Here is a 10,636-nt window from a genome sequence, read left to right as displayed (position 1 = left end):
GGAAAGTGAGCTTAGAAAACTCTACTAGAGATTTGGGTACCCGTTAGTTACGAGGCTATATAACTTCTTAAAGAAATTAAATAATAATAATATCGAAATAGGGGCGCTAAAGTAGTTAATAAAAGTATATTACTAATGCTAAATAAATACGCAGAGCCTACGTAGATTTAAGTTTAAATTACGTAATAAGCTTAACTTTAACTAGGAAATAGTTATTAATATTTTCTACTTAAATAGTCGGCTAGTACTATATATAATCAACGTAGTTATATCTTTCTAAATAGGGCAATTCCTCCGGGATCTATAAGTAAAGATAATATGGGTAGCCCTACGAAAAAGCTAGACTAATATATACTAAGGACCGCTAGACGGTATTAGAACCGACGCTAATACTAGCTTTAAGTTAATAAAATTTAGGGATAATATAACGGCTTACGGTATATAGCTAAAAGTCGTACCCGTTAAAGCGCACTATAGTATTAAAAAGGTAAAAAGGGTATACTAGTAGTTAAAAAGGGCGTTTAGAATTATTAAAGAGGAAAATCCGGATTTTACTAACGACGAATACCTCTAGATAGTATTTAAATACTATAACGATACTATGGGGCCTAACGGACTTATACTAACGCTATTAGTATTTAGAATATATTTAAGAATAACCTTAGCCTTGCTACTATCGCTAGATATAAGCTAACGAGCCCGAGTAATTAAAAAAGTAATACGGGCACTGCGCGAAGTAAGTATAAAAAAATAAGTTAACGAGGTAATTACTACGCGCAATAGGCCCGATATAGGGGATAATCTAAATATACCGCTAAATTTAAATATATAAGTATAGCGCGAAATTACTTAATAATAAACTAGGCTATATAAGTTAATTTCCGTTAACGAGCGCTTTTATATAGTCGCAAGAGATCGTAACTAGCTACTCGAAGTATTAATTATAGTAGTTAGACCGTACTATATAGATCCTAACGAGGTAATTTTTAACTTATAAAAAGAAGAAGAGCTAAGGGAAACTATATAACCCGCGGTAGAGGTATAGGAAATCATCCTTAATAAAATCGTCGTAATAGTACTAATAGACGACGAGGAAGAGGAAATTACTAAAAGGGTACTAATACTACTAGCGAGACGTCGTAAAAGACTATAACGGCAAGCCCTAACGCGGCAATTTATTACTAGCGACGAGGTAATTAATACCTTTTATATAGTAAAAGAGAAAGCCGATTTCGAGCTAGCGGTTAAACTACGTAAAAAAAGCGTAATTATAACTACTAAAAAGCCGTATAAGGGATCAAATCTTATCGAAATAGATACTTTTTATAATCGAGGGGTCTATTAATTTATCTTATACGACTTAGAAAAATATATAAACCTCTGCATATTTAAATTACGAATAGTTCGTAAGATTAAAGGGAAAAGAATACCCTAGCCGTATAAGAAGTTTAAATACGTAATCTAGGGGTACGGTAATGTTAAAAAGGTAACGCTACTTATATAATCGCCTACTATATAGCGCTATAGCTAACGATTAATAATAGTACTAATAGTATCGCTACGAAAGAAGGGATATAAGATTTAGAGCCGTAATATTACCTAGGCCTATACCTAATCGGCCACAGGGCTTATAAAGAAAATCCTAGCCCATTTACTAAAGGAAATAGCTAGTAAGTACTTAGAAGGCACGATTATTAAAGTACTTAAGCTACTATATAGGCTTGTAAAATCGGGCACTTATTAGTAAGCTACTTACTACGATTTTTATATTAATTAACTATTAATAATTACCTCTACGTACGACCCGTACTTACTAGTCGCAGAGTACGAAGGTAACTAATTTAGGATCGTTAGAATATAGACTAACGATATATTAAGCTTATTTAATATTAACTTTATAAAAAAAGAGGATAAAGAGCTTTAAAAAGCGGGCTTCGTAGCAAAGCTAAAAAAGGTCCTTATAATAAATACCCCCCTAGTATTTAACAGCGGGATTTTTATAATTAAAAAGGAAGCCGTCGTTTTTTAATAAAAGGGGTAGGGTAAGAAGATTAACCTCGTTAATCTAAATATAATTAATATTAAAAAGTAGTATAAAGTTAAGCTCGCGCGAGGGGTATATATTATAAGTATTTATTAACTTAAGGCGACTTTTAATTATACTAAAGTAGCGTAGGTTATAAATCTAACTAAATAAGACGTTAAGGTACTTAATAAGCGGCTTAAGTAGTAATAAATAAATCTTAATTAAGGTCTCGTTTATTACCCGATCGACTTTATGACTAGTAAGCTCTACGTCTTTATTAATAGGTTATTTATGAATAATAACGACCTTACTTCGTAATTAGGGTATATTATTATCCTAGCTAACGAGAGTATAAGCGAGAGCGAATTTATTATATACGGTAATATAATCTACTATTCGTTAACTAAAAGTAAGCGGGTAACGAGAAGTATATTAGCGTCGGAGGTTTATAGTATAGTTAATAATATTAACCTCTCCTATGCGATTTTAACGACGCTAAGGAAGATTACCGATCGAATTAGCCTTTTACCTATTCTAATGGTTATTTATATAAATTCCTATTTGCTATACGAATGCCTTATTAAATTAGGAACGACGAAAGAAAAGAGGCTTATAATCGATATTATAGCCCTTAGGTAATTATATAAAAGGTACGAGATACTTAAGATCCGTTAGATTAATAATAAAAATAACCTCGCAAACGCTTTTATAAAAGTAGTATTAAATAAGGGATTAGAGTAATTCGTAAGTAATAAAAAAGTTATTATATAAATAGAGGAATAGGTTATATAAAAAGAGTAGAGAAAAGGGGGAAAAGGAGACGACTTAGTAAACGGGCCCGAGGTCGAATTATACTTCTAACCGTAGCGGTTAAATCGATAAAAGAAAGAGAAAGTTAGTATTAAATTAGAAGTCTAATTTAACTGTAATATATAGCCGACTATATAGGGGCTAATTAGGGGCCCTATTTACGATTATCGTAGCTAGCCTAACCTATAGTTAAAACCTCTTTTTTATACTTACTACGCAGATATTTATATAGTTTAATTAATCTCTTTGTTAACTACGGTTCGAACTAACTACCCTGTAATAGGGATACTAACACTCACACCATGTCTGCAAGCACCCTTAGCAACGCTGTCTATTTCCCACTGTTTCTACGATGGCTCTACGATACCCTTGTCCTCGGCTTCTACTGTCCATTAGCCTGGGGATGTCCTAGAGACGTCCTCTCAGGTCACTATAGCAAGCACATTTCCTCCCTTGTCAAACCTAATGCAAGACTGCTGGATATCGGCGTCGGCACTGGCTTTTTCATGCAGAGGGCGCCTCTTCCTCCTGATTCGATAATCTTTCTGGTCGACATCAATCAAAACCCTCTAGCCGAGGCTCAACACCGCATTCAACTGGCACATCCCGACGTCATCGTTGACACAGTTCAAGCTGACGTCTTTGTGCTTGGCGATCGCCATACCTCGCAACTACCTTCATCTCTGCATATGGGTAGCAACGGACAGTTCGACGTCATTTCTTGTATGTTATTGTTGCACTGTCTCCCTGGGAGTTCCAAGCGAAAAGGAGAGGCTATGGCAGGGCTAGGTCGGCTTTTGAAACCAGATGGTGTTCTGGTTGGTGCAACAGTATTGGGCGGTGGAGTGAAACACAATGCTTTTGGAAGGTTCCTCATGTTCTGGCACAATCTTTTGGGCGTCTTCCACAATAACAAAGATTACGCAGCTGACATAGTTGAGCCACTCAAGGCCGGTTTCAAGTACGTAGACTGGCAGATGGTTGGGACAACCCTTCTCTTTGAGGCAAAGGCACCGAGGGCTCGAAGTATATAGCTGGCTGTAGGATTGGCAAAAGAAAGCTGACTAGATTTGATAGGCCAAATGTTTAGTTATGAGCCTTCCTTAATCTAGCTTTCACTTTGTGATTTCCTGCCCCATTTTACTAAGGTAAGGAGACGCACATGCCCGAGATGCTTCCATAGCACATGATCTATTAGGTATCGGTCGGGTGTGGCTGTGGGCTCCCAAGGGCATCGTTCGTGATTTTGTTTACACCGCAGCACCGCAGACTGCAATGAACGGAGGGCCACAAGCGCGACTGACAGAAGAGGCGGAAACAGAAGGACTTCAGTCGTTCCGGTCACAAGCGTAGGATCATATGCTAGCGGAGGAGGAAGAGGGCCTGGACATTGCCTAAAGATAGAAGTTTGCATGACCAAAGCTAGCGCTCATATACCCGCTTTAAATGCTCCGACAGCCCCTGACAGTGTGTGAGCCATGGCTGATGACTTTGAGAGCCAAATCTTTCCGCCGCGAACGCGTGGAAAATCCTCCCCTCTGTAGGTGCTTCAACTTGAGATTCAGCCAACTCAACCATAGATCCAAAGTTTCTCGTGCTCGACTCAACCACACTGTTTTATGCCAAGCACGCCACATGACCCAAAGCCGCGCCCCGAGGGAAGCGAACCCAATCATTGCTGCCTCCACGACGCAACACCTAACCCAGCGAACACCGGCGCCAACGCAAAATGAACCCACCAATCCGCCTTGGGTGCCTGTCTCCGCTGCACAATGCCATCAATAGTGACCACCGGGACCCCAAGCAAGCACATCGCAGCTAAGGTCTTGTGGTTGCCGAAGTATGCTGCCGCAAACAGGCTTGCTCCAATGAAGAACTCGCGTATGGCGAACAAGCGCAGCTCGTCCAAGATCAGACTCCTATTTTCCGATTTTGGATCCTTGAAATCCTCGGAGGACGCAATATCGAAGTGCCACATTTTGATGCCGAGTTCTGGTTTTAGCGTGACGATGGAGCCCATCATGGTTGCGGCTAGCCCAACAGTGGCCGCAAAATTCGCAGGCGTAATGAAGGTTGACATATTTGGGGTTACCGAGCATGCGAGGATTGATTACGGACCGATTCAGTTGTCCTAGGATTTAATGACTGGCCAGGAGAGCCGATCTTTATAGAGCAAGCCTGACTCCGGCTTTTACGATCTAGCCTTAACCCGGGACTGAATCCAGTCTAATCCGGCCTCACGTAATCTTTCTATCAGGGGTTGGTGGTTAGGATCCAAGTTGTCGGAGGAACAATTTCGCCGATGTGCTGTAAATGGCAGAAAAGTCGCCGCGACAAAGGGAAAAGGATTTGCCAACCCCTAGAAATAGTATATCCAATAATAACAACGAGGATGAGAGTCTTGAATTTAGAGCAAAAAAAGCGCAACAATATACCCCGAAAAATTGTTAGTGTAGCGTTATAGGTACTCGTCGCCCAAGTCATCCAGTGAATATCGCCGATTGAAGAACCATCTGTAATTATACATGCAACTTGATCCTGTGTACATACGTAAACCGAAGAGATTTGAAGACACCGAAGTAGTTCAATTGGGGGGAAACACCATTTATCTCAAAAATATAACTTACTAACATCTAACTTACATCTAACTTACATATAACTTGCATCTAAGGGAATGTATTAAGTGGCGTTCTACGTTATCGTAACTCGGTTTCGAGTGAAGCAATAAGTCAAATAGTTCAAATTGAAGCTATATTGATTCCTAGCTTCTCTTGAGAACCCCGATTCTAACAGAGAGAGGCTTGTGCATATGGACAGTCATGACGGCGTAAGTGTCGTTTACAACTTCAATGATCCTTTCCCTAGCGTTTTCGAGGCTTTCTTCAGCATTGGGTATGACTTCAAGTCTGTGCTTGTAGAGGAGAGTCGCAAGTGCTGCAACAAAGCCAACCTGGGAGAATCTCTTGCCCGGACAAGCCCGTTTCCCCTCGCTCCACGGGAGAAAAGCGCCATCAGGAGGTGCTTTGAGTTGTTCGCTGTCCAGACCCTTCATGTGATCGCTTGTCATGATCCATCGATCAGGTTTCCAGTGCATTGCATCGGTTCCCCATACGGGTTGGTGTACCTGAATGCTAGGCATGTTGACAAAGACATTGGCGTTTGCTGGGATGCGATGATCTTCGCTACCAACAAGCAAAGTCGTTGCTTTCGACCCGGTGCATTTGGGAAGGACTGTGACCGAAGGCTACAATCGGAGTGTCTCGTTCTATAAGTGTGTCAGACCTGATCTTGAAAATCGCCCCGGAGGTGAATTCAGGCCTATTTACCATGGCGGCTTGACACCTTTTCAAACGAGGGAAAATATCCATGAAAGCATCCTGCGACTCCCAATCTGGTCTGCCACCAAGAACCTCATCAATCTCTTCCATAAGCCAAGCTTGCTGCTCTGGTAAAGCTGCCAGGAGATAGATTGCAAACGTCAGCGTATGTGCAGAAGACTCATGTCCTCCAAGTGAGTAGGTAAATAGATTTCCACGAATCTCAGACTCTGTCAGTAAGGCATGCGATCCATCATCCTTGAATTTATACATGAGAGTTTCGACTTCCAAATCTCTGTTCCTCTTTACCATAAAGCTAAGTAAGTTGTCATTCTGCGTCTTTTCCCTGCTGCCTCTAAGATTGTCTTTGCAGTCGCTGATCATTTCATCGAGATACTGCCGCATCTCAGCCACAGCATCTCGGAAGTTCTTAATCCTCTGTGGCAGGAAAGGAAATCTCATAGCCCAACTTGGCACAAGCCGAAGGATGAGAATATCCTTGAGACTGGTGTGGAGACAGTGCCTGTAGCTTCGCGAGTGTCCTTCTGGAATGCAGTCTTTTTCGGGCTGCTTGAAGTCATACGTAAAGCCGAAACAAACGCTAGTGAAGACATGAAGGTAAAGTTCGCGGACATCGTCCACAGGATCGCAAATTAGGCCCCGTGAAGTGTGTTGATAATGATGAATCATTTGCTGAGTCTGTCGGACGCCTTCTGCCCACACGAGACGATTGGTCCTGTCGCTCAGAGTGGCGACAGTCGCCTTCCGGTGACGAGTCCAATCATGGCCGTCTGAGGATACCAGACTCGTGCCCAGTACGTCTAGGATTTCTTCGAAAGATTGGTCAGCCAAAAAGAGCAGCACTTGACCTCATGAGATAGTGTACACTTGCTGGCGTAATGGCTTATCTTGGGAAAGTCGTTCGCCTGCTTCCGAAGCACTTGAATAGCTACTGCAGGATCCCGAGTGTGAATCTCAACTTCTCTCGGCGTGGCGTGAGCGAAGGTGTCGCCATGCTTGTCATGAACTTCAGAGTTGCCATGTGTCCGGTCAACCCATGTCCAATCAAGAGTATTGTACGTGGTCCAATCGCCCATGCCTAGAGGAAGGCGCTGAAAGATTGGTGCAACTCGTTTGTTGAAGATGATCCAGAATGAGTTGAAGGGGCTTATGGGGCTCCAGACAACCGGAATACCAATAGTCTTGGCAACGGTGATGTTTCGAATGAGACACGATATGGTGTACATAGTATAGAGCCCAAACAGACAAAGAGCAACGAAACCGTTTGTCGACATCTTCAGGTTTGGTGCTTGCAATAGTCTCAGAGCAGTTTTTCTTGCATGTATCCTCACGCTGTCCACGAAGCCTCTTTCTTTCCCTGAAGCGAAATTCTTATGAGTGGTAGCGCACTACTCAGATCACGTCGTAAGGTTTGATTCCTCCGGGAAGCGTCTCCGGAGGAGGCCCCTGCTCTGCCTTGGTTCCGTCGCCTGATAGTTCCGCTGCGTTCCGCAGGTATGTTGCATGATACCGGAAGTCAATTATATCAAACTTTGTCTGCCGGCTGACCCATGCTCGCAAGGTCGACTCCATAACACATTTTCCGATTCTCAGCATGCCATCCTCCTCGAAGAGAATCATCCGTTTTGGTCTAGCCATGTCACTGGTTACACCTCAGGCTCTACCGCGGACTCGCAATTCACCCCTCTCCCCGAGACGTTTGTCGAAGTATGTTTCGATCTCTTATTCCGATAAGACAGTAGCAATCGGCAAGAAAAAATTACTGCATGCTTTCCGGGCTTTCAAGACCGAGTATCTCGGACAAAAGACCAGATTTGGCATCCGTCATTGTCCTGATGATGAGATCAACGGCTATAGAAGTCAAGAAGAATCTTTCCTCGGTATTAGTCCTCTGTATTTCGGATCTCGCACCAGATCCCTGAGCTCAGTCTCTACCTCTTCAAAATTTAGCGACTCGCAGCTATGAGCAAACCCAGTCACATCAAGGATGGTTTCCTTGGGTCATATACAGAATGGCTTGTCCTTGGGCTACTGTTCCTCGTCATCCTACGAAGGATTGCTAAGTTCATTGACGAAGAAAGGAGGATTCGGCGTCATGGAGGGCACGCGTCGAGATACAAGTCATATACGCCGTTTGGTTAGTTTCCGAAATCTCAAGCTACTATTCTTGATGATGACTAACGCTAAATTAGGCGTGTTGTCCGGCTTGCATTTTCTATGGTCCATCACCACTCATGCCTTACAGGATCAAAACCTCAAATTCATGCATAATGCGTTTCTCCGATCAGGCCAGGGGAAGAAGAACCCATACACGTTTGAGGTCTCCTTGATAGGGTCGCGTGCAATTTTCACTGCCGATCCCGAGAATATTCGAGCCATGCTGGCAACTCAATTCAGCGACTTTGGAAAGGGTCAGCGCTTCAGAGCAGATTGGTTTGAACTCATGGGAAATAGCATCTTCAACGTTGACGGTGACGCTTGGCATGCCTCGCGCCAACGTCTCCGATCTCTCTTCACCCGCCAACGAGTTAGTGACCTCGTCTGTTTTGAGCGTCATATCCAGGATATGCTTCCAGCATTAGCTGGTGGCCATTGTGTGGATATGAAGGACATCTTAAGCAGATTTGCGCTTGATGTATCGGCAGACTTTTCCCTCGGAAGACAGGTGGATTCTCTGACAAGCGAAGAGGATGACGCCGTCTTTGAAGCATTCGAGCGTATCCGCCACACTCAGTCCTTGATTGAGCGATTGGGCCCTCTGAACTTCCTCGTTCCGCGCCGCAGATTCCGCAAAGACCTAGAGGCCTTGGATAAGTTTATGGGTCCCAGCATCGAGAAGGCAATATCAATGTCGGATGCGGAGCTAGCGGAGATAGACAAGACAGACCACGGATGGACACTTCTTCATGCATGCGCTGGTGTCTCTCGAGACGCTCGGTATCTGCGTGATGAAATGGTGTCGATATTGATCGCTGGCCGAGACACCACTGCAGCTACAATGTCCTGGGCTTTCTTTGAGCTCGCGAAGAGTCCCGAGGTACTTGCCGAGCTTCGCCGCGAGATCGAGAACAAGTTGGGCGTTGGTGCCAGAGCTCGTCTACCAACTTATGACGACCTCAAGAGCATGACGTTCGTCACGCACGTGTTGAATGAGACTCTTCGGCTATATCCCAACGCACCTTTCAACATCAGAGCTGCTTCAAAAGACACCAGTCTACCACGTGGAGGTGGGCTAGACGGGAATGACCCCGTAGGAGTTCCATCGGGTACCCAGATCATCTATTCCACGCATATCCTTCAATTGCGAGATGATCTCAATTCATACAAGTATCCACTCCAAGACTTCTATCCCCGTCGATGGGAAACTTGGACACCTCGTCCATGGACGTATATTCCGTTCAATGGTGGGCCGAGGATATGCATCGGGCAGCAGCTAGCTCTGACTGAGATGGCGTACGTCTTGGTTCGTGTGTTTCAACAATACAGAAGTGTTGAAGTGAGACAAGAACCAATGTCTAAAGATTCGGAGTCCATGGCAATTGGCTGGGAGAACAGAGGCATGGGGCCCAGCGCACATACCCATTCAAATCAATCAAACAAATAAGTCAAACAAACAGTCAAATATAGGAATTTCAGCGAGTCAAACAATCAAATATTCTAGCCCGTATATTTGATATATTTGATCAAATCTAGAATCTAAGGGTGGACCCGAATATACCAATAATATACCGAGAAAATACGGAAAAAAGGGGCCGCCCGGACCCGGATTCGAACACCGGACCTCCGGAATTAAAGTGGAGCCGCCCCAAAAAATTCGCCGCCTACGGCGCCGCTTCCACTAACTATACCATTTACTCGTCTAATATTCAGTTTCACTCTATGATAACTTATCAGTCAAATCAATCAAATATTTGTCAAATTTATCAAACAATCAAATATGGCGCGAGAAATCAGCCAAACAATCAAATATGAACCTCATATTTGATTTGTTTGTTTGGGTATAAGCGCTGATGGGGCCCGACTCGGTAGAGGAATTTGTGAGGTCGAGGCCACGCATGGCAAGTGAGATCACACTTGCGCCTCGAGGTAGTGTAGACCTAGTTTTCCGTGAGTAATGAATCGACGATGGCATTCGAAATCATGTTCATCGAGATATTAATGCTCATTCTCCTCTTGGCCGCTTGTTGAACTGGCCAAGCAAGTCATGAGATAGCGTAGTGTTGTTCATGGCATTCAGAGTTCTTTCCCTTAACTCAATGCCAGGACATGTTTATCCTAGGTAGGTACTTTGGATGAGGTGGTTAGGTATAGAAGGCACTTGAGATGCTGGCACCTGCCATTGTCGGTTGCAAAGAACAGTACGTAACTGACGCACTTAAGGTACCTGCCCGCATTTGAAGCAAAATGCCCAAGGTACGTAGCCATGGAAGGTACCTAACGACGTGATGCCTTCCCCTTGCAA

General features: G+C 43.6%; 5 protein-coding genes across 5 annotated transcripts; 2 read left to right on the top strand and 3 right to left on the bottom strand.

Annotated features, from left to right (window-relative positions):
- Positions 1 to 3,138: 3,138 nt before the first annotated feature.
- On the top strand, positions 3,139 to 4,189 carry CLUP02_09459 (methyltransferase domain-containing protein; the record flags this gene model as incomplete). The annotated part of the gene is made up of 2 exons (XM_049288437.1): positions 3,139 to 3,862; positions 4,035 to 4,189. The coding sequence occupies 2 exons, from the start codon at positions 3,139 to 3,141 to the stop codon at positions 4,187 to 4,189; spliced, it is 879 nt and encodes a 292-aa protein (XP_049145581.1).
- A 319-nt stretch (positions 4,190 to 4,508) lies between these two features.
- CLUP02_09458 (uncharacterized protein) lies at positions 4,509 to 4,916 on the bottom strand (the record flags this gene model as incomplete). Its single annotated transcript, XM_049288436.1, has 1 exon — positions 4,509 to 4,916. One exon carries the CDS (start codon positions 4,914 to 4,916, stop codon positions 4,509 to 4,511), a length of 408 nt encoding a protein of 135 aa, XP_049145580.1.
- A 173-nt stretch (positions 4,917 to 5,089) lies between these two features.
- CLUP02_09457 (cytochrome P450) lies at positions 5,090 to 7,448 on the bottom strand (the record flags this gene model as incomplete). Its single annotated transcript, XM_049288435.1, has 4 exons — positions 5,090 to 5,143; positions 5,628 to 6,080; positions 6,163 to 6,974; positions 7,040 to 7,448. The coding sequence occupies 4 exons, from the start codon at positions 7,446 to 7,448 to the stop codon at positions 5,090 to 5,092; spliced, it is 1,728 nt and encodes a 575-aa protein (XP_049145579.1).
- Positions 7,449 to 7,547: 99 nt separating this feature from the next.
- On the top strand, positions 7,548 to 9,778 carry CLUP02_09456 (cytochrome P450; the record flags this gene model as incomplete). Its single annotated transcript, XM_049288434.1, has 6 exons — positions 7,548 to 7,554; positions 7,603 to 7,668; positions 7,736 to 7,881; positions 7,961 to 8,101; positions 8,161 to 8,311; positions 8,367 to 9,778. The coding sequence occupies 6 exons, from the start codon at positions 7,548 to 7,550 to the stop codon at positions 9,776 to 9,778; spliced, it is 1,923 nt and encodes a 640-aa protein (XP_049145578.1).
- A 36-nt stretch (positions 9,779 to 9,814) lies between these two features.
- On the bottom strand, positions 9,815 to 10,012 carry CLUP02_09455 (uncharacterized protein; the record flags this gene model as incomplete). The annotated part of the gene is made up of 1 exon (XM_049288433.1): positions 9,815 to 10,012. A coding segment is annotated over one exon (198 nt), but the record flags the coding sequence as incomplete, so codon positions are not given.
- Positions 10,013 to 10,636: the final 624 nt, after the last annotated feature.

The sequence above is a fragment of the Colletotrichum lupini genome, chromosome 5 (assembly GCF_023278565.1).
Source record: "Colletotrichum lupini chromosome 5, complete sequence".
Taxonomy (NCBI): domain Eukaryota; kingdom Fungi; phylum Ascomycota; class Sordariomycetes; order Glomerellales; family Glomerellaceae; genus Colletotrichum; species Colletotrichum lupini.
This window is presented reverse-complemented; position numbering and strand designations above follow the sequence as displayed.